At 49.8% G+C, this 22,940-nt stretch overlaps 1 protein-coding gene across 1 annotated transcript in view; it reads left to right on the forward strand.

The window, feature by feature from the left end:
• LOC144759342 (uncharacterized) overlaps positions 1 to 22,940 on the forward strand; it is a 215,256-nt gene that overhangs the window by 166,357 nt on the left and 25,959 nt on the right. The window contains exon 5 of the mRNA XM_078646480.1: positions 7,197 to 7,376. Coding sequence (XP_078502606.1) covers positions 7,197 to 7,376 — 180 coding nt within the window. The remainder of the gene's footprint in view (positions 1 to 7,196; positions 7,377 to 22,940) is intronic.

A 22,940-nucleotide genomic window follows, 5' to 3' on the forward strand; every position in this document is an offset into this window, starting at 1 on the left:
CTAAACTCATCACCACCTACTCTGCACAGACACAGTATGGATCAACAATATCCCACTAAAAAAGAAAGAGAAAAGAAAATTACACATAAGACAATGCAAAACACATCACAAAGAATGTCATGCTCAAAACACTAACTAAATATGCTGCCATTATGACACCACTTACAAAAAAATTCATTCATGCATGACAATAATACTCATTTGGGTGATACACTTACCAAGAGGCATCTCGGATCACTCACAAGTACAATTCACATACACCGCACCAATGCCCGGCAGGCAAAGACTTTTCCCACTCTACTCGGGCTACTTTAAGAACCCTAAAATTGCAAATGCCCTTGTGAAATCCACTGAACAATACTTTACAGAGAACACAGTCAGTAGAATCGCCCAGCATTTTATGGGAGGCGTACAAGTCAGTAATTAGGGGTCAAGTCATATCGGTTATTACCAAACACAAACGAGAACACAGAAGGAATCTAGACACCTTAAAAGAAGTACAGAAGGCTGAGGTGGCACATGCCGCAAATCCTAACGATACCACAACACAAACCCTGACGTTAACAACCCAAGAGTTTAGGGCCTATGCGTGGAAAATTGCAAAAACAAGACACTCTGATACCCTATATAGGCTGTATGAATTGGGGGATAAGGCTGGGAGAATGCTTGCATGGTTGGAAAGGAGGGAGAAGGAGAGCAGATGGATTGCCCAACTGACGTTAGAAGACAGCACTATAACGACAGATCTCCAGCTCATAGTGGAGGGGCTGGCAACATATTATGAACAGATTTATACACCACATGCTACAGCCACAGTGGAAGAAAACATACAGTTCCTCCGTGATATAAAAATGCCTACCCTACCACCAGAGGCCATGCAGGATCTAGAAGCAGACTTTACGGCCGAGGAATTAGGGGGGGCGCTGGCAGCGCTTCACACCGGGATAGCAATGGGGCTTAATGGTTTGCCGGTAGAAATATACAAAAAAGTAGCGGGAATGGTCGCACCCCATCTACTTAATATGTATAATGAGAGCCAAGAGCAGGGGATCTTGCCCAGAGACCAAAGACTGGCCAGGATTGTGGCGATACACAAACCAGGTAAACCTGCAATGACTAGCTCCTCCTGCTGCCCAATATCCCTAATAAACGCGGAAGCCAAGATACTGGCCAAAGCATTGGCACTCTGACTGCAGCCACACCTAAAGAAGTTGATTCACCCTGATCAGTCAGGATTCATGCTGAGACGTAATACGTCTATTAATTTAAAACGCTTGCATGGAGAACTGGCTCGGACACCAGAGATCCATGAAGATGCGGCCATCCTCTCATTAGACGCCACAATGCATACGGGAAAGTGTCCAGGTATACTATCATCTGGACAAAATCACTCCTCTACGTGCTGCATGGCCCCACTCCCCGGCTCCCACAAGGATGTCAGTTACAAATCACGACCAGAGAATTCAAATATTTAGGAATATATGCTTCACCGCGGGAAACAATCTTTATATAGGAAAACCTAATGAGGCCACTGGCAAAATTCAGGGTGGATGTCAAACATTGGAGATCTCTTCCGTTGACCTTACTGGGGAGGGCAGCACTCTTCAAAATGCTAGCACTGGCTAGGTTCCTCTACGGCCTTCAGAATACCCCATTTCCAGTACACCCCTCATATTTTAAAGCAATCGAAGCAGAGGTCTCCACACTGCTGTGGGACGGAAAACCGGCCTGCATAGCACAACACAAATTAGTACGTAGCTGGTACGATGGGGGAATAGCATTACCAAATGTTAAATTATACTATTGGGCCTCACAACTAGTGGTGATAAACCAATGGCTGCACGTCCCACAGGATGAACCGGCATTCAGAATGGATAGGTGCCTACTACCCGCAGATTATCTAATGAAAGCCCTCTACACCAATAAGAGACGAAACACACTGACAGGACCGACTGCACACACGATCAAAATATGGCACACAGTGCAAAAGGCACTGGGTTGGGAGGGGGTACTAACACAGGCCACCCCCCTCTAGGAGACCTGACGTTTGGGCACCTTGACTAACACTCTGGGATTCAAGCAATGGGACCTCATTGGTATCACTACAATAGGAGATCTGTGTGTAAAGGGGGAGGTCCTTCCCTTTGCAACACTACGGGAAAAATACGGGATGTCAGAGACAGAATTCTATTGATCTGTCCAAATTAGACACGCGCTCAAGAGCTCTATCCCCTCAGATGCCCAACTACCAGAGACGTCGCCCTTAGAAGATAGACTCCTCACCACTATATGGACAAAAAGGCCATCTCCCTGACCTACCGTAAACTGGTTAATAATCAACCAGACCCCTTGACAGTGCTGAGGGAGAAGTGGCAGACAGAATTAGAAGACATGGAGGAGTCAGACTGGGTGGACGCGCTAGCGTCGGCCCCAGAGGCAGCGATTCTATCTAAGTTAAAACTCATACAACTTAAAGTGCTACACAGGGTATATTATCCACGCACTACTTTACACAAACTTGGGCACGCACCTGATCCACTATGCTTGGAAGGGTGTGGACATACTGGAACATTTTATCATATAATATGTGAATGTCCACATGTACAATCCTACTAGGAACAGGTGGTGAATGAAATCTCGGAGGTAGGGGGGCAGTAGCCCCGCTAGATCCCAGAGGGCGCCTCCTAAATGTCTGGCAACCTACGGATTTAAGTTTGGCACTACAGAACTGGGCCACGCTGGGGATAACGATCGCAAAACGGAATATAGCCAGGAACTAGGGCTCTGGGGTGGTACCTACGCACCAACAATGGGAAAGAGACAATGGATGTCGCAATGGTGTCTGAAAGGGCGGTTTACTCTCATAGGATGTCCCAAAAAATGGTCTAGAATATGGGGACGGTGGAATGAATTCTGGGGGAATATCTGTGAGCCTCCACAAACTGACTCAACTCCCGAAGCAAGCCCATAAATATAGGAAGGGCCGCATGGGATGGATTGTAAATATGACTAAAGGAAGTTGGCGGTGGGAGGGGAGATATGAGAGTAACGTCAATTGCTGTATTATAAAATTTCTAAGTTGTGATACGTCTGTTGTGTATGCCATAATAGGTGATATGTACAACCTAACGTCTGATGGAGATATTTATTGTTCATATGGATGCGAATTTAAATGCAATAAAAAATAATAAAAATAATTTAAAAATAAAAAAATAATACTCATTTGGAGTAAATACGACAAAAATGTTTTTCTTACCAAACAAAACAAATGCAACTACGCAAAACTGCAGAACAACCACTGCCGAAACCGCAAACAGGAATCCAAAGCTTTACACTAGAATAAAAAGGAGAAAAAAACTTTACAATCACATATGCAAATTACGCACCAGTCCACACACAATCCACTAGCCAAGCTAAGGGGTAGGGGGGCTTAAGAGTATAAATAAATTATTCACCGCCATAAAAGGGGAGCAATCCTTGCCCTTGAGGCCACTCCCCATCTCAAACATTAAAAAAACACTGGTGTCTAGTGGCTTCTGCCCCCCCCTTGGGGGCAGATGGACCTAAAAACATACTGCTATTCTGCCACCCAAGGAAGGCAGAAAAGGCCACAATCATCCTCCCATAAAGTGGAGCGACCCTTGTCCAAGGGGCCGCTCCCCGACATTAAAAAATAACCCTGGTGGCCCTACATAAATTAAATCAGCCGATCTGCCCCTCAGGGTGGCAGAAACGGCCAAATAAATGCTCTCCAAAGGAGAGCAACCATTGCCCAAGGGGCCGCTCTCCACAAACAAATCCCTGGTGGGCTAATGGGCCCAGTTTAAAAAAAAATGGTGAGATCTGCCCACCAAACACAGCCACAAACATTACCCCCAAAGGAGAGCGACCCTTGCCCAAGGGGTCACTCTCCACAAATAAATCCCTGGTGGCCAGGTGGTCCCTATATAAAAATAATGGTGAGATCTGCCCCCCCCCCATGGAGGGCAGACGGCTATAAACAATGCCCCCAAAGGGGAGCGACCCTTGCCCAAGGGGCCACTCCCCACAAATAAATCCCTAGTGGCCGTAAAAAAAATAAAAAAAACAGCCGATCTGCCCCCCAGGGGGGCAGAAACTGCCAAATTAATGCTGCCCAGAGGGGAGCGACCCTTGCCCAAGGGGCCACTCCCCACAAACAAATCCCTGGCGGTCTAGTGGGCCCAATTAAAAAAGAAAATCTGCCCCCTGGGGGCAGACACAGCCGCAAACAATGCCCCCAAAGGGGAGTGACCCTTGCCCAAGGGGCCACTCCACACAAATATTCCCTGGTGATCCAGTGGGCCATTTATTTAAAACACATGGCAAAAAAGCCATACACCATTACCCCAAAAAGTGTTATGTTATGTTATGTTATGTTATGTTATGTTATACTGGGGTTTTATATAGCGCACGGCTACTCATAGAGTGTCCCGGCGCTTTGTTTTGCACACCGATCTCACAACATAACAAAGGAAAACAGATAAAAAGCAGAAGGAAAACCAACGGAGCCCAGAAAAAACTAAGAAGTAAAAAGCCAGGTTTTGAGCCCTTTCCTAAAGGCCAACAAGTTTGAAATGCTGCGCAGGGCCACTGGCAGCTTATTCCACAACTGGGGCGCCAGTAGTCTGAAAGAGCGGCCTCCAATGCGTGCCCTCTTCACACGAGGCACTGCAGCAAGAAACAAGGATTCTGACCTCAGCGACCTGGCTGGGTGGTAGAAGGTCAGCCTTTTTTGGAGGTATTTCGCACCGGAGGCGTGCAGGGCTTTGTGCGCCAGAGTCAGGATCTTAAAAGTTATCCGCTTCCGGACATAAAGCCAGTGCAGTGCCTCCAGGAGACCCGAGGCTCTAGCACGGCGAGATAGTCCAAAGATGGCCCGAGCTGCTGAATTCTGGACCACCTGTAACCGTTGAAGCAGATATTCTGGCAGGCCGAGATAGAGAGCGTTAGCATAGTCAATTCTCGAGCCAATTATCGCCTGCACTGTGATCTTCCTGTGTTCCTCCGATAACAAAGGGAGAAACTTACGCAACATCCGGAGCAAGCCAAAACAGGTGCCCGTGAGGCCAATTATCTGTGAGCGCAGTGTGAGGCCGTTGTCAATCTTAATCCCAAGGTTTTTCGCCACCTGGGACGAACTTGCTGGTGGAAACATGTTCTCAGGCCACCACACTTTCCAGTCCGGATCCGAACTGCACCCGAAAAAGAGGACCTCGGATTTATCCGAGTTGCACTTGAGGCTGTGATGTTGGAACCACTGAAATACAGCCTCGAGGCAACCCTGGATCCTACCTCCATCGAAATCCGCACCCCTCTCGCAGGTGAAGAGGAGCTGGGTGTCATCGGCGTAAGAGACGATCTGAGCCCCGAAAGACTCCGCCAGAGCCGCCAGAGGGGTCATGAAGATGTTAAATAGAGTTGGGCTCAATACTGAGCCCTGTCAATACTGAGCCCTGGGGAACTCCGACACCCAATGGCGACATCTCGGCGGAGCAAGCGGAGGCCCAGACCGTTTGTCGACGGCCTGCCAGGAATGAACGGAACCACTGGAGCACCGTCCCCCTGAGACCAATCTCTGAGAGTCTCGCAAGGAGACCCTCATGGGGGACGGTGTCAAAGGCCGCCGACAGATCTAACATCACCAGCATCGCCCTGCCACCCGAATCCAGCACCTCCTTAATCGCCTCCGAAACTTCCAGGAGAGCAGTCTCGGTGCTAAGGTTGGTGCGGAAACCCGATTGAGTAGGGTGCAGTAGATCATGGGACTCCAGATAATCGGCCAGCACCTTGTGCACATGCTTTTCAATGATCTTCGCGAAAGCAGGCAAGAGCGAGATAGGCCTGTAATTTGCCAACACCTCCGCATCCAAACCGGGCTTTTTGAGCAGGGGGATAATCATTGCCTGCTTCCAAGACTGGGGAACCACACCCTGTGCAAGAGAACAGTTCAGCAGAGGGTTCACATATGGGTTAATGATAGCTGCCATTTTTGCCAAAAACTTGGCAGGGCAGGCATCCCGAGGAGAACCTGATTTAAGACAAGCCATCAGATCGAATGAGGCGGTCATAGAGAGAGGAGGAAAAGCTGTCAGGGCCACACCTGCACTGGGCAAGGTAGCAGCAACATTCTCCGCCCAGCAGGGCGCCTTGGGTCCCTGCAAGTGGAGCGACCCTTGCCTAAGGGGCCGCTCCCCCAAACAGTAAAGACTTGTCCCTATAGAAAAAAAAATCCCTGGGGTCTAGTGGGCATTCCTGCTGCACGATCGCACGATGGTGCAGCAGGAATGCACAAAAGAGGCATCAGGGGAAAGGAAAACCCTTTCCTTTCCCCGATGCCTCTTTTGCTAAAATCCCCCCTCCACAGAGGAAAAACATATCTCTTTGTTCCCCGACGTGCTGGAAGCAAATGGCTTCCAGCGCGTTGGGTAGAAAGGGAAACCTCCAATGACATCAGCGCCCCTTGCGCGCTGATGTCATTGATGACGTGAAAGGGGGGCTTGGGGGAGGCAGAGGGAGGGCTTCCCCTGCCTTCCCCAGTGAAAATACCCAGATCGGCATCCCACGGGGGAGCATCAGCGCTTCCCCCATGGGTGGGTGCCATGATGGCCTGGAGCCATCATGAGCACAGGCCCACTGTGCATCATGACGGCTCCAGGCCGTCATGAGCACTGAACAGGTAAACCTGTGGTCTTGGTAAGTCGTGTGATTGCCCCTTACCCATAGAATCTTGTATGGTCACCTGTGGTGGGCAACACCTAGGGACCACATCTACATGGTCTGGACTTATAGGATCCTTGCTGGGGACCAACTGATTTTCAACACAAGGATGACCAATATAAGTAGAGGGCAATTTAGCTAACTCATGACCAAGGATCATGTTTTCACAATTAAAACACAAATTATAACTTCCACAATTATAGTTTTTAAGAGTTTTACAGACATCAGAGGGGATCAACTTAGGTGCGATCTATAGAATCTTAACGGGCACAGATCAGTTGCAAAAGTTGTCTAAAGTTATCAGAAGATCATACCAATATGAGGGAAATGTAGTCTCTCAATGTTGCTGGCCATTCATACATGTGTAACTTGCTGGCATAGCGACCTTTCTGATCTTCTAGGCTGGACACTTGGTGGGCAGTATCTTATAACCTCTTTTTCATTTCCCATTTACGCAGGTAGCGTCATTTGGTTTCCCACTAAATGTAGAGGCAGGCTATGAATGTTCGGGGGTTGGTACAGAGACTGCCGGCAATTCAGAAAGAGAAACCCCACCATATAGTTTTGTTACACCCCTCTTAGTTGGAGAAATAACTAGATTAGATGACTGCCCTGCCCCTAACGAAAGTCTTTTTTCTGTAAGTACAATTTATTTTTCTAATGCCAATGTTGCCTTGGCCAGAAAGGTATCTAAAGAGGTAACCTCCTCTGTTGCGCTCAGCCTTTTCTAGGCCATGGTGGGCCTGTAAAGGGGGAGTGTAGAAGGACATGGATGGGCTGGCCCTTGAACCGGGCAAGTCCCGAGCAGAGGTGCCACACTGCTGCCTTTAACCATCTGTGGGTGCCGGTAGAGTGATGCTTCGTGCGGTAGAGCCTGAGGGCTGTAGTCTGTGCCCCGGCTCTGCTCCGATGCTTCCCCCCACACCGGGACCTTGCTGCTGCCTTTAAGCACCGCTGGGAGCAGGAAGAGTGATGAGCCATGTGGTGGAGCCTGGGGGCTGTAGGCAGTGCAAAAACAACAAGTGATGGACTGAATGTGGATCAATGTCACACACTCCCCCAGTCAAAAGATCTGGGCCCAAATCCATCGTTTTTTTGCACTCCACACCACCCTGGGTTAGACAATGGCGATATGCAAATCAGCTCTGACCCTGTTGCCCCATGGGAACAGTCCAGTCCGAACTACAAAAGCCATGTCCTTCCCAGAACGGAATCAAGCATCCGAGGACCGGACCGGTTTCGAGGTAACACCTCTCTTCAGCCCGGCTAGCTTGACTCCAAGTGGTGTGGAGTGCCTGGGACCCACCTCTGGGCATCCCCAGCGCACTTAGGGCGGCAATTGCAAAAACAACAAGTGATGGACTGAATGTGGATCAATGTCACACACTCCCCCAGTCAAAAGATCTGGGCCCAAATCCATCGTTTTTTTGCACTCCACACCACCCTGGGTTAGACAATGGCGATATGCAAATCAGCTCTGACCCTGTTGCCCCATGGGAACAGTCCAGTCCGAACTACAAAAGCCATGTCCTTCCCAGAACGGAATCAAGCATCCGAGGACCGGACCGGTTTCGAGGTAACACCTCTCTTCAGCCCGGCTAGCTTGACTCCAAGTGGTGTGGAGTGCCTGGGACCCACGTCTGGGCATCCCCAGCGCACTTAGGGCGGCAATTGCAAAAACAACAAGTGATGGACTGAATGTGGATCAATGTCACACACTCCCCCAGTCAAAAGATCTGGGCCCAAATCCATCGTTTTTTTGCACTCCACACCACCCTGGGTTAGACAATGGCGATATGCAAATCAGCTCTGACCCTGTTGCCCCATGGGAACAGTCCAGTCCGAACTACAAAAGCCATGTCCTTCCCAGAACGGAATCAAGCATCCGAGGACCGGACCGGTTTCGAGGTAACACCTCTCTTCAGCCCGGCTAGCTTGACTCCAAGTGGTGTGGAGTGCCCCAGCTCTTCTCGGAAGCGTCCCCCACAGCGCGACCTTGCTGCTGCCTTTGAGCGCCTCCGGTCGCGGGAAGAGTGATGCGGCGTGCAGTGGAGCCTGGGGACTGTAGTCAGTGACCCGGCCCTGCTCCGATGCGTCCTCAGGGAATCTCTAATAGGGTGCTCTACCTTGCACTCACGTCAATTGTCCAACTTGAGTATAATTGGAGACTTGAATCTTCATCTTGATCTAATCAATAATAAAGAAATCCAGGACTTTACTAATGACCTGGCCGCTTTCCAATTAGCTCAGTTAGTAAAACATTCAGCTATGAGGCCGTCCATTTGCTGGACCCTGTTTTTTCTAACCTGGCCACTCTTCAAACTGCTCCCTCTATTCCATTGACCTGGTCAAACCATTATTTGATGCCCATGACCATTGATACACCTAGCGTTGATAAAAGCATTACCGGTAACCCCACACTGAGAAAGCAGTGCCATAAAGTGGACCCATCTGCCTTTTCAAGGTTTATCGAAAGGAGTGTGCCTCTATTAGACTCTAATGTAGAACGGGCGGAGACTTCCACCAAAGCATGGCTCAATTCTGCCTTGGATCATTTTATTCCTGCCAAGCTCTATAAAAGTAGGAAGCAGCCCCCCAGTTGCTTGGTTCAATGAAGCATTGCTCATAAAAGAAACAATTCAAAGAACTAGAGTGCGCTTGGCACAAATCCTATGATGCTGCAGCATGAATGCAATGCTTGAGAGTGATTAAATGCTACTAGAAACTTATTAAAACAATCAATCAATCAATCAATGGCATTTATAGAGCGCGCTACATACCCGTAGGGTCTCAAGGCGCTGGGGGGGGGGGGGTGCCGCTACTGCTCGAACAGCCAGGTCTTCAGCTTCTTCCTGAAGGAGAGGTGGTCTTGGGTCAGGCGCAGGTCGGTCGGGAGGGAGTTCCAGGTCTTGGCGGCCAGGTAGGAGAAGGACCTTCCTCCTGTTGTCGCTCTTCGGATGCGGGGGACGGCGGCGAGGGCGTGGTTGGCTGATCGGAGGTGGCATTTCGGAGCGTAGAAGTTGACTCGGCTGTTGAGGTAGCTCGGCCTTGGTCGTGTAGGGCTTTGTGTGCGTGGGTGAGGAGGCGGAAGGTGATTCTTTTGTTGACGGGGAGCCAGTGAAGGTCTCTCAGAGGTCCGGAGATGTGGCTGGTTCGTGGGATGTCGAGGATGAGTCTGGCTGAGGCGTTCTGGATCCGCTGGAGTCTCTTCTGGAGCTTGGCGGTGGTACCGGCGTAGAGGGCGTTGCCGTAGTCCAGCCGGCTGGTGACGAGGGCCTGGGTGACGGTCTTCCTGGTCTCGGTGGGGATCCACCAGAAGATCTTCCGTAGCATGCGTAGGATGTTGAAGCACGCCGAGGAGACGTTGTTGACTTGCCTGGTCATGGAGAGGGAGGAGTCCAGGATGAAGCCCAGGTTTCGTGCATGGTCTGTCGGTTTGGGTGCGGTGCCCAGGGCGGGAGGCCACTAGGAGTCGTCCCAGGCGGAGGGTGAGGAGCCCAGGATGAGGACCTCCGTCTTGTCCGAGTTCAGTTTCAGGCGGCTGGTCGTCATCCACTCGGCTACCTCTTTCATCCCTTCGTGCAGGTTGGCTCTGGCGGCGGCGGGGTCGTTGGTCAGGGAGAGGATCAGCTGGGTGTCGTCGGCGTAGGAGATTATGCTGAGGTTGTGTTTGCGTACGATGGCCGCGAGGGGGCTCATGTAGACGTTGAAGAGGGTGGGCTCAGAGATGATCCTTGGGGGACGCCGCAGATGACTTCGGAGGCCTCTGACTTGTACGGTGGTAGGCGGACTCTCTGTGTTCTTCCTTCGAGGAAGGAGATGATCCATTCCAGCGCCTTGTCCTGGATTCCGATGTTGCTGAGGCGCCGTACTAGGGTGCGGTGGCAGACCGTGTCGAATGCCGCGGAGAGGTCTAGGAGGATGAGGGCCGCTGTTTCTCCATTGTCCAGCAGGGCTCGGATGTCATCGGTGGCGGCGATGAGGGCGGTCTCGGTGCTGTGGTTGGCTCGGAAGCCGGACTGTGAGGGGTCGAGGGATCCGTTTGTCTCGAGGAAGGCGGCCATCTGCTTGTTGACGGTCTTCTCGATGACTTTGACGGGAAACGGGAGGAGCGAGATGGGGCGATAATTCTTGAGGTCGGTGGGGTCCGCTGTTGGTTTCTTGAGTAGAGCGCTGAGTTCGGCGTGTTTCCAGCTCTCCGGGAAGATGGTGGTGACGAAGGATGTGTTGATGATGTCTCGCAGGTGGGGTGCGATGACAGCGTCGGCCTTGTTGAAGACGTGGTGAGGGCAGGGGTCGGTCGGTGATCCGGAGTGGATGGAGTTCATCGTGCGGATGGTGTCTTCGGTGCTGATCGGGGTCCAGGCGTGGAGGGTGGTGGTGGGCGGTGGTTGTTCGGTCATGGTGTGCGTTGGTTGGTTGTTGAAGCTGTTGTGTATGTCCGCGATCTTGTTGTGGAAATACGAAGCGAGGGAGTTGCAGAGGTCTTGCGATGGGGTGATGTCGTTGTTTCCTGCGCTGGGGTTGGAAAGCTCTTTCACGATGTTGAAGAGTTCCTTGCAGTTGTGTGCGTTGTTGTCCAACCGGTCCTTGAATGCTGTTTTCTTGGCGGCGCGGATCAGCTGGTGGTGCTTCCGGGTGGCAAGTTTGAAGGAGGTCCTGTTGTCCGGTGTCGGTTCCCTTCTCCAGGCCTGTGTTGAATTATTTGCAGACACATCAAAAACAGCAGCAAGCTTTCAAAAGTAATCTTCTTTGTTGTGAACAACCTGATTAAACCCACCTCCACTCCTGGATTAGCCGAAGCTTCTAACAGCCACTGCAGCAAGCTTGGTCAATGATCTTTATCTTTACTTTAACTGGGGTGAGAAAACAGTCAAACCTGTCTCTCTTGACACAGGGACTTACCACTCGCAATGGGCTCCCTTGGACCAATTGGCTCTACTTGACATAGATTCTATTTCCACCTTAATGCTTCAAGTGAAATCTGGATCTCCCGATGACCCATTTAAACCTACTTATATTTTAAAATTTCAGGAGAGCATCACACCCATATTTCTAGAATTAGCCAAACTCTTGCTGAGCACAGAAGAAGTATCAATATCATGAAAACACGCCAAGGTTATCCGTCTCCTAAAAAGCCTTCGCTAAATGCCACTCAGCCAGAAAACCATCAACCCATTTTTCTTCTGTCATTTCTGTCCAAGGATGAGGAGAAACATGTAAACAATCTCCTAACCAAAATATTAGAACAATATAAAATATTAGATTGTCCCCAAAATGGATTTGGATCATACAGCAGCAAAAATGGCTCTTTTAACAGTTACTGAATCCCTTTGCAGTACTGCAGATGCTGGCAAATCCCAGGCTCTGATACTCCTAGATTTAAGGGCGGCCTCCGACACTGTCTCACATGCAATAATATTAACTCGCCTCACTGCCCAGGGGGTACAGGGCAAAGGTCTGGCCTGGTTTACCTTCTTTTTAAAGGAGTGGTCTTTTTAAAGTTATAACCCTCTTTCTCCTCATCACAAAGAGGACTTGCTCCTGTGTCCCTCAGGGTTCGAAGCTCAGTCATACCCTCTTAAATATTCACAGCAGACCTCTGGTAAAGGTAGTGAAATATTTTGGAATATCTCCCCCAGTGTCATATGCTGATGACACTCAGCTAATTATTTCCCTGTCGGCAGAGTCGATTGGCTTTTGTGTCAAATCTAACAACTGTGTATCAGCGTTTGCCAAATGGATACACGACAACTGTTTAAAAATTAACTAAAAAAAATCTGATCCATGGAGTACCCAGTCTAGCTGCCTGGATGCAATTTTACAAATACCTCCAGAGCACTACGCTCCACCAATCTAAACCTGGCCCACATCGCTCGTCACAGCAGAGCCAGGAAAGGAGGTTTCTCCTTCCATGTCTTACCTCCGACCCAATGGAATTCTATGCCTCCTAACCTTAGAAAGATTCAATATCACTTACTGATCCAGAAACAGTGGAAGACCCGGCTCTTCTCCATCTGGGCTGACGATTTCCCCTCTCTGCCGCTTTGTTTCTTAGGATCCTTTTATCTCCCTTGATGATATTGTCGGACACCTGGACCCTCACCTTCCCCTCAGGGCAGGCAGCCTTCAGGTGTTGTACTTTCTAGGGCTCAGCTCCCCTCTCGTTAAGGGTCAAAGTGGTAACACCCTTGCAGCAAGTGCCTTTATCAGCCGCAGGAATAAGATACAGTGCACCCCAATTCCCAGCTCAGTAAAAACCTAAAACGGACCCAAAATGGAGCTTGTACCTACATGCTCGCCTCCTCTGTTTGTACCTCATAAGTAGCTACTTGTGCACTTCCTCTGTGTTTATGTACTGTTTTCATGTCTTCTTTAAAGACACTTTTGATCCTTCTCATGCCAACCATGGCATTTGTCTATCAGATCATTACCTGATGTCTGCTGTGTTCATCGTGTCACTCCCCTGCTTTAGCTGTCCATGAACCCTGTTGAGCGAGTACGCAGACGTAAGGGAGTATGGAAGGTGATGAACAGGGACTCCGGTGTGAGAAGTTGGCCTGGTATATGATGCTCACTAGTTCTAGTGATCACCTTGTACCATGCCAAGCAACCCTTATGATGATTGGTTGTAAGTCAACCTTATAGACCAGCTATCCTAGTAGCGTGGACAAAGCAGTCTTAGGCCAAACTCTGTAAAGGCATGTGAAGCGAGCTGTTTTACCATACACAATCCCCTTGAATACCAAATGAAAGGGCACCACACAGATATATATTGAAAATATATATATATTTATTTACTACAAATATCCCCTATACTCTTTATGAGCACAGAAGCAAATGCGTTAAAACAAAACACAGTTTAAATAAACAAAAGTTGCACAATATGGATGAGCCCTAGGGGCCACTCAAACCATATACTAAAATAGTGGTATAAGAACCACCAATCTGAAAGGAAATAGGCCTAAGGCCTGGGGAATCGCTGGAGCTGTTCGGGACTAACAGTGAAGAAGTCGGGAAAGGCCCGCGGGACTCGTGTGCAGTGCTTTAAGTGCACGCATGCACCAATGCAATGTCAATGGTGCGTAAAAGTTACAAAGTTACTGCAAAAGGAGTCTTCCGACTGGACTAGGACTACCAAACTTTAGAGTTAGGCACTAGAGGTGTGTACCAGTGTAAGAACATCGGCGTTAGTAAGTTACCTCACCCACAGGAAGCGGGTGCCAAAGTGTGTCGGGTTTCGTCACGCAGTCTGATGGTGCCTGAGGATGAAGATGCTGCAGGCGTCCAGGCGAGAAGTGTCCGGTGTGACCCAAGGGTGGATCGAAGATGTGAAGACCTGAAAGCAGAGGGAGCAATGTTCAGAAGTCACTAGCCAGTGACTGGCGAGGAACCAGGATGGAACCAGACGATGTCGGGTGCAAACAGGCAATGAGGTGCAGCTTGTCTCCGCAGCCACGTGGACACGAAGAGGTCTAGGACGTCGAGGAGTCGATCACGAGCTGTCCCACGAAGGCTCTAGCTGATGGCGGTGTCGGCAACTTGATTGGAGAAAACAGGCCTTGGCTAATGCAAGCCACACAGGAAGTGAAGAAAGCTTAGTTCTCGGACCAGCAAGGTCAGAGGTGCTGCTCCTTTTTACAGGAGCGAGGGCCAGTCTGGAGCAACCAGACCAGCAGTTTAGATTGTAGATTTCGTCGCCAAGATGGCCAGTAGCCGCGTGGCAAGTGACCGGGATGACGCGTTGAGTGGCAAAGTGCAAAAGGGCCCCACGCAGATCGTGGAGATGCTGGGGGGGCTGATCTTTGGTGCAAATGCTGCTCGGTGGTGGGGCTTCTCAAACCCCAAAGCACAGCATCGAGGGTGCCTCGGGTGCTGCCCAGTCAGCTTCTCGGGGGTCTTACAAGATGGCCGGTCCCACGTCTCTTGATGCCTCCACGGGTCTCTTCTATTCAGGGACTGTGGATCGGGCTGTGAGATGTCTGGGAATCCAGGTCTTGTTGGGCTCTGGGCTCGGGCTCCGGTGGGAGGCGGAGGCAAAGCAGACGTCGAGTTGCTGGTTGGTGCCTGTATTCACAGGGTGGTCACTCCTTGGCCACAAGGGAGATTCTCTTCAGTCTTCTGTGCAGCAGAATGTCGAAGTCCAGTTTTCTTCTTAGTTTCAAGTCGAGTTCAGGATGATCTGAAGTCTTGGGACACAGCTCCTACTCTTATTCCAAATCTAGGGGCCGGATTACCTGCTAGGTCCCTCCTCTGGGTGGGACCAGGAAGGGAGGTGGTTACACCCCCTTTCCTTTGTCCAGCTTCGCACCAAGACTGGGGCTGGAGAGCCCCATCACCGGTTTGAACTGGCATTTGCACAGGGACACCTTGTGTGCCCCAGGCATGTCTCATTCTATTCAGCCCTGTCCTACCCAATACACAAAATCCTGTCTGGGGTGGTGCTAGCACCTCCCAAGGCAGGAAACCCTTTGTCCAAGCCTCCCTCGCTGGAAGGACTCCCAGCAGCAGGAGGTCAGACTTGTGTCTGTGGTGGCAGCATCCATTTTGTGATGCTGAGGCTCTAGTTTAACTTTAACCGGGGTTCTGGTTATGTACATGTCGTGTCCCTCTAGAAGGGTGGAATGCTACCCCCGTCGCCAGAACTGGCGAGGGGGTAGTATTCCAATTCATATGACACCGTACTCGACATGTTTTGATAAAGCCAAACCAAAGTTAGCAAATAACCGCGAGGATTATAATGCACTTAAGAGTATATGTATGGCAGTATCATGGAACAGCTACAGGAAGTGGTTCCGAAAGCTGCAGACAGGCTCAGCTCATGCTAGAGCACCATCTCACATATTTCCAAGCACTCTGCCTCCAGGATTGATGAGGCCTTCCATAGGAGTGGCTGATAGGAACATATGTGTCCATTTTAGGTTAGGTATAGGCATACTATACCTAAGTAAGGGTGATTACACCGACTTACCCCAGCTGAGTGATCAGCCAGTTGTGTCAAATATGGAGGCCAGGGGTGGCACAATACGTGCTGCAGCCCCTGGTAGGCCTAGGAAACACCTATGCCCTCGGTACCCTGGGTACACTGTTACAGGGGCCTATAAGGTGAACCAGTTCCAATTCGTAATGCACCTAGAGTGCATTGGCATTAATTTAGAGAGAGAACAGCAGGCTGTGGGTCTGATTAGCAGGCCCACAGCCTCATTAAGTCATAAACCAGTGAAGCAAAAAGCAAAAATTTGGGGTGACCATAGGATAGCAGACCCTACTGTCCTACACAACCCCCCCCCCCCCAAACGCAGGGACATTAGACTAACCTTGACCAGTTGTGTCTTCATGTTCTAAATGGAAGTACCTGGAGAGACCATCTGCATTACCATGGTCAGTCCCTGGGCGGTGCTCCACTGTAAAGTCCATCCCCTGTAGGGAAATGGACCACCTGAACAGTTTGGGGTTTTCACCCTTCATCTGATTAAGCCATAAGAGGGGCTTATGGTCGGTCTGACTCTTGAAGGGAGTGCCAAACAAGTATGGTCTCAACTTCTTCAGGGCCCACACCACAGCAAAGGCCTCCCTCTCAATGGCTGACCAACGTTTCTCTCTGGGGGTCAGCCTTCTGCTAATAAAAGCAATGGGCTGGTCTTGACCATCTACCATAAGTTGTGAAAGCACAGCTCCCACTCCCAACTCAGAAGCATCTGTTTGGACAATGAACTCTCTTGAGTAGTCAGGACTCTTCAGGATAGGTGCAGAGCACATGGCCTTCTTCAGGTCATCAAATGCCTTTTGACAGTTTACTGTCCACTGAACCTTTTTGGGCATCTTCTTTGATGTCAGATCATTAAGAGGAGTCACAATGGACCCATAGTTCTTAACAAACTTCCTGTAGTACCCAGTCAGGCCCAAGAAAGCTCTGACCTGAGTCTGGGTGGTTGGAGAGGACCAGTCCTTTATGGTCTGGATCTTACTCTCCAGTGGTTGAACTTGGCCTCCACCTACAAGGTGGCCCAAGTATACAACTTTACTCTGCCCTATCTGGCACTTTGTGGCCTTGATAGTGAGGCCTGCCTTTTGCAGAGCCTCTAGCACTTCCTTCAGGTGGACCAGGTGATCCTCCCAGGTGGAGCTGAAGACAGCAATATCATCCAGATATGCTGCGCAAAAGTCATCCAACCCAGTAAGGACTTCATTCACCAACCTTTGGAAGGTGGCGGGTGCATTTTTCAAACCAAAGGGCATCACCACAAATTGGTAATGCCCATCTGGGGTAGAAAATGCAGTTTTGGCTTTAGACTCCTCATCTAACCTGATTTGCCAATAGCCAGCTCTCAAGTCAAATGTGCTCAAACACTTGGCAGAAGCCAATTTGTCTATGAGCTCATCTGCCCTTGGAATGGGGTGTGCATCTGTCCTGGTGACAGCATTGAGTCCTCTGTAATCCACACAGAACCTCATCTCTCTCTTGCCATCTTTGGTGTGAGGTGTGGGGACCAGAACCACTGGGCTATCCCAGGGGCTCTCTGAAGGCTCAATGACACCTGATTCCAGCATCTTTTGCACCTCAGTCTTTATACAGTCCCTGACATGGTCAGGTTGCCTGTAAATCTTGTTCTTCACAGGAAGACTGTCACCAGTGTCCACCACATGGGTACACCAGTTAGTCTGACTGGGTGTCAATAAGAACATATGTCTATATGACTGCAAAACCTGTCTATAGTCATTCTGCTGATGTTCAGTGAGGCTGCCATCTAAGGCCACACCTTCAACTGAGCCATCTTCAGGGTTCTGAGTCAGCAGGTCTGGGAGAGGGTCACTCTCTTCCTCCTGCCCCTCATCTGTAGCCATGAGCAAGCCCATGTCTGCCCTGTCAACATATCCCTTCAATCTGTTAACATGAAGCACCCTGTGGGGGCTCCTGGGAGTTCCTAGGTCCACCAAGTAGGTAACCTCTCCCTTCTTTTCAATGATAGTATGGGGCCCAGACCATTTGTCTTGGAGTACTGCTGGGGCCACTGGCTCCAACACCCATACTTTCTGTCCAGGCTGGTACTCAGTCAAGACAGCCTTTTGGTCATGCCAAGCTTTCTGTAATTCTTGGCTGGCCTCAAGGTTTTTGGATGCCTTCTCCATATACTCAGCCATCCTGGAGCGGAGACCAAGTACATAGTCCACTAGGTCTTGCTTGGGTTCTCTGAGAGGTAACTCCCATCCTTCCCTCACTAAACACAGGGGTCCTCTTACAGGGTGCCCAAACAACAATTCAAAGGGGCTGAAGCCAACCCCCTTTTGTGGGACCTCTCTGTAAGCAAACAGAAGGCAGGGCAGAAGGATATCCCATCTTCGCCTGAGCTTTTCAGGTAATCCTTTGATCATGCCCTGTAGGGTCTTGTTGAACCTTTCAACAAGCCAATTGCATTGTGGATGATAGGGAGTGGTGAACTTGTAGTTGACACCACATTCCTTCCACATAGCTGTTAAGTATCCTGACATGAAGTTGGCACCTCTATCAGATACTACCTCCTTAGGAAACCCCACTCTGGAGAAAACTCCAAGCAAGGCCCTGGCCACAACAGGAGCTGTTGTGGTCCTAAGGGGAATTGCCTCTGGGTACCTGGTGGCATGGTCCACCACCACCAGTATGAATCTGTGCCCAGATGCTGTAGGGGGATCCATTGGACCTACAATATCAATCCCCACTCTTTCAAAGGGTACCCCCAGCACAGGTAGTGGTATCAGGGGGGCCTTTGTTGTTCCACCTGCTTTGCCACGTTACACAGGAGCGACAAAACCCCTTTGTATCTTCAGACATGTGAGGCCAGTGAAAGTGAGGGACAAGCCTGTCCCAAGTCTTGTTCTGGCCTAGGTGTCCTGCGAAGGGAATATCATGGGCCAATGTTAGAAGGAAGCCCCTAAATTGCAGAGGTATGACCAACCTCCTGGTTGTACCAGGCTTGGGGTCTCTACCCTCTGAATAAAGGAGCCAATCATCCCAATATACTTTATGGGCACCTTGAGCATTCCCAGCAGCCTCAGCAGCAGCCTGCTGTCTGAGGGGTTCAAGAGAAGGACAGGTTAACTGAGCCTGCCCCAAGTCTGCCCTAGAAGGTCCCCCTGTCCCCAGAAACTCAACCTGATCAGGTTCAAGCTCTTCAGGGACAGTTCCTTCAGGGGTCTCAAGATCATCTTCCTGTGAAGACTGATCCTCACTTGTAGGCAGTTGGGAAGGCACAGCCTTTACCCTCCTGTTCTTCTTCTTGGAAGGCACTTGGTCCATTGTTCCAGGATCCAAGACCTGAGGTTCAGAGAGGCACTTTTTGGCCTGTGACCTGGTCACAGCAAGGACATGTGATGATATCCCTAACATCTCTGCATGAGTCCTGTACTCAACTTCTGACCATAGAGAGCTCTCCAGGTCATTGCCCAACAAACATTCTACTGGGAGATAAGCACTAACCACAACTCTTTTTAGTCCAGTTACCCCTCCCCAGGAAAAGTTAACAAGTGCCACACTATGTGTAGTAGTGACATTGCTGGCATTGGTCACCAGGTAAATATCACCTGGTATGTATTGTCCAGGGTCCACAAAGCTAGGTATCACCATGGTGACACTGGCACATGTGTCCCTGTATGCTTGAGCCACTTTTTCATTAATCAAAAGTGTCTGCCTGTACTTGCCCAGATTACTGGGGCTGACCGTAGTGGACAAATCTATGTCCACATCACAAATCAGAACAGCCTGTGTAGGGGTTCTGACTAGGCCAGAATCTCCCTCGGTTCCCAAGGTGATACCCACTACCCCCTTAGTTTGTGGTCCAACACTGCTGACTGTACTAGTGGGTGCAGGTGCCTTAGGGGCTGCAGTGTTGGGGGCTCCACCCTTTTTACACTCACTTGTCCAGTGAGAGGTGTTTTTACATGTACTACACCAGGGTTTTCTTTGACCTTCTTTCTTCTTCTTCTTGGAAGTTTGGGACCCACCCTCAGTATTAGTTTGGGGCCCTGTTGAAGACTTCTGGTTGTTAGCTTTCTGCTCTCCACCCTTCTGGTCTGTTTTCTTTTGGTCACCACCCTGGTTCTGGTTCTGGTTCTTTTGCTTAACTCTGGTTCTAACCCATTTGTCTGCCCTCTTTCCCAATTCTTGGGGAGAGGTCAGATCTGAGTCAACCAAATGTTGATGCAACTGCTGGTTCTGACAATTATTTAAAATTTGTTCTCTCATAAGCAAATTGTACAATCCTTCATAGTCTGTAACCTTACTTCCCAGCAACCATCCCTCCAGAGCCTTAGTGGCACATTCAACAAATTCAGACCAGTCCTGAGTCTGTGTCTTCTGGGTTTCTCTGAACATTAACCTGTATTGTTCAGTGGTTAAGCCTAACCCATCAATCAGAGCACTCTTCAGGACCAGGTAGTTTCTAGAATCCCCATCACTAACTGTGAGGAGTCTGTCTCGGCCTCTACCTTCAAAGGAGAGCCACAAGATTGCTGCCCACTGCTCCTGAGGCATCTGCTGTACTCTGCAGGCCCTCTCAAGTGCAGTCATCCATTTGTGGATATCATCCCCAGCTTTGTAGGGGGGCACAATCTTACTCAGGTTTCTTTTGTCATAGGACCTGTCTTTATCCTTTGGGATAATGCTGCCACTAGTGGATCCACTCTCTCTAGGCTGTGTTGCCTTAGCAAGCTTCTCTTGGGCCAGGGCAACTTCTAATTCTTGCTTCTGGATCCTAAGCTCAACCTCTCTCATTCTGGCCTCATGTTCCCTTCTCTGAGGGCTAGTCATCCCCCTTTGGTGTGACCATGAGAACCTCTGGAAGCATGGGAAGTGTTGGATTCACCTGAGTGATTCCTTCTCCTCCTAGACTCCTGGTTAAGTCCACTTGGGGGTCTGAGTGGGTTTGACCCTGACTCAGTCCCAAATAGGCTTAAGTTATCCTGGCTAAGTCTCTTGACTGGCACCTGACTAAGTCTTTCATCATCAGAATCACTTTCTTCCTCCTCCTCTTCCTCTTCCTCATCCTCAGGCTGAGTATCTCCAGTGTTCTGGTCTTCCTCATCTATCTGGACAACAGGGATAGGGGTGTCAGTATTATCATCTTCAGTGGGAGAGCCTCCTTCAACATTCCCTGTGGGGTCTGCTTTGGAGGTCTTTAGAGCTTCAGACTTGTCTAAAAGCTCTATGAGGTGTGATGTGGTAGGGGCTGGACCCGTCTTGAGACCTCTTAAGGTACACAGCTGCCTCATTTCTTTAAAGCTTAACATAGCAAATTTGGATGGTGCCCTTGGAGGGTCACTCTCAACAGGGACAGGTCCAGTGGACCCCTCTGCTCCAGACATTGCTCTAGTGTGGGTGGATATGTTGCAATCTACCTACACTGGTGTTTACCTACTAAACCTATCTAGTAGTTGTAGTCAGGGTGTGCTACTCCCTATCCTCTACAACAACTAAGTTCAGTAGAACTTAAGTATACTAGTCTAGTTTTATATGTACCTAACAGGTACCTGTATGATCTTTCAAATGATACTCTCAAAGATTGTAATGGTAAAACAACAGCAAGCTCAAATCCCAACCGCTGCTCACCAATGTGAGAAGTTGGCCTGGTATATGATGCTCACTAGTTCTAGTGATCACCTTGTACCATGCCAAGCAACCCTTATGATGATTGGTTGTAAGTCAACCTTATAGACCAGCTATCCTAGTAGCGTGGACAAAGCAGTCTTAGGCTAAACTCTGTAAAGGCATGTGAAGCAAGCTGTTTTACCATACACAATCCCCTTGAATACCAAATGAAAGGGCAGCACACAGATATATATTGAAAATATATATATATTTATTTACTACAAATATCCCCTATTCTCTTTATGAGCACAGAAGCAAATGCGTTAAAACAAAACACAGTTTAAATACACAAAAGTTGCACAATATGGATGAGCCCTAGGGGCCACTTAAACCATATACTAAAATAGTGGTATAAGAACCACCAGTCTGAAAGGAAATAGGCCTAGGGCCTGGGGAATCGCTGGAGCTGTTCGGGACTAACAGTGAAGAAGTCGGGAAAGGCCCGCGGGACTCGGGTGCAGTGCTTAAAGTGCACGCATGCACCAATGCAATGTCAATGGTGCGTAAAAGTTACAAAGTTACTGCAAAAGGAGTCTTCCGACTGGACTAGGACTGCCAAACTTTAGAGTTAGGCACTAGAGGTGTGTACCAGTGTAAGAACACCGGCGTTAGTAAGTTACCTCACCCACAGGAAGCGGGTGCATAGGTGTCAAAGTGTGTCGGGTTTCGTCACGCAGTCTGATGGTGCCTGAGGATTAAGATGCTGCAGGCATCCAGGCGAGAAGTGTCCGGTGTGACCCAAGGGTGGATCGAAGATGTGAAGACCTGAAAGCAGAGGGGACAATGTTCAGAAGTCACTAGCCAGTGACTGGCGAGGAACCAGGATGGAACCAGACAATGTCGGGTGCAAACAGGCGATGAGGTGCAGCTTGTCTCCGCAGCCACGTGGACACGAAGAAGTCTAGGACGAGGTGGAGTCGATCACAAGCTGTCCCTCGAAGGCTCTAGCTGATGGCGGTGTCGGCAAATTGATTGGAGCAAACAGGCCTTGGCTAATGCAAGCCACGCAGGAAGTGAAGAAAGCTTAGTTCTCGGACCAGCAAGGTCAGAGGTGCTGCTCCTTTTTACAGGAGTGAGGGCCAGTCTGGAGCAACCAGACCAGCAGTTTAGATTGTAGATTTCGTCGCCAAGTTGTCCACTAGCCGCGTGGCAAGTGACCGGGATGACGCGTCGAGTGGCAAAGTGCAAAAGGGCCCCACGCAGATTGTGGAGATGTTGGGGGGCTGATCTTCAGTGCAAATGCTGCTCAGTGGTGGGGCTTCTCAAACCCCAAAGCACAGCGTCGAGGGTGCCTCGGGTGCTGCGCAGTCAGCTTCTCGGGGGTCTTTCAAGATGGCCGGTCCCACGTCTCTCGATGCCTCCACGGGTCTCTTCTTTTCAGGGACTGTGGATCGGGCTGTGAGATGTCTGGGAATCCAGGTCTTGTCGGGCTCTGGGCTGGGGCTCCGGCGGGAGGTGGCGGCAAAGCAGACGTCGAGTTGCTGGTTGGTGCCTGTATTCACAGGGTGATTACTCCTTGGCCACAAGGGAGATTCTCTTCAGTCTTCTGTGCAGCAGAATGTCGAAGTCCAGTTTTCTTCTT

This window comes from Lissotriton helveticus, chromosome 1_1 (assembly GCF_964261635.1).
Source record: "Lissotriton helveticus chromosome 1_1, aLisHel1.1, whole genome shotgun sequence".
Taxonomy (NCBI): Eukaryota; Metazoa; Chordata; class Amphibia; order Caudata; family Salamandridae; genus Lissotriton; species Lissotriton helveticus.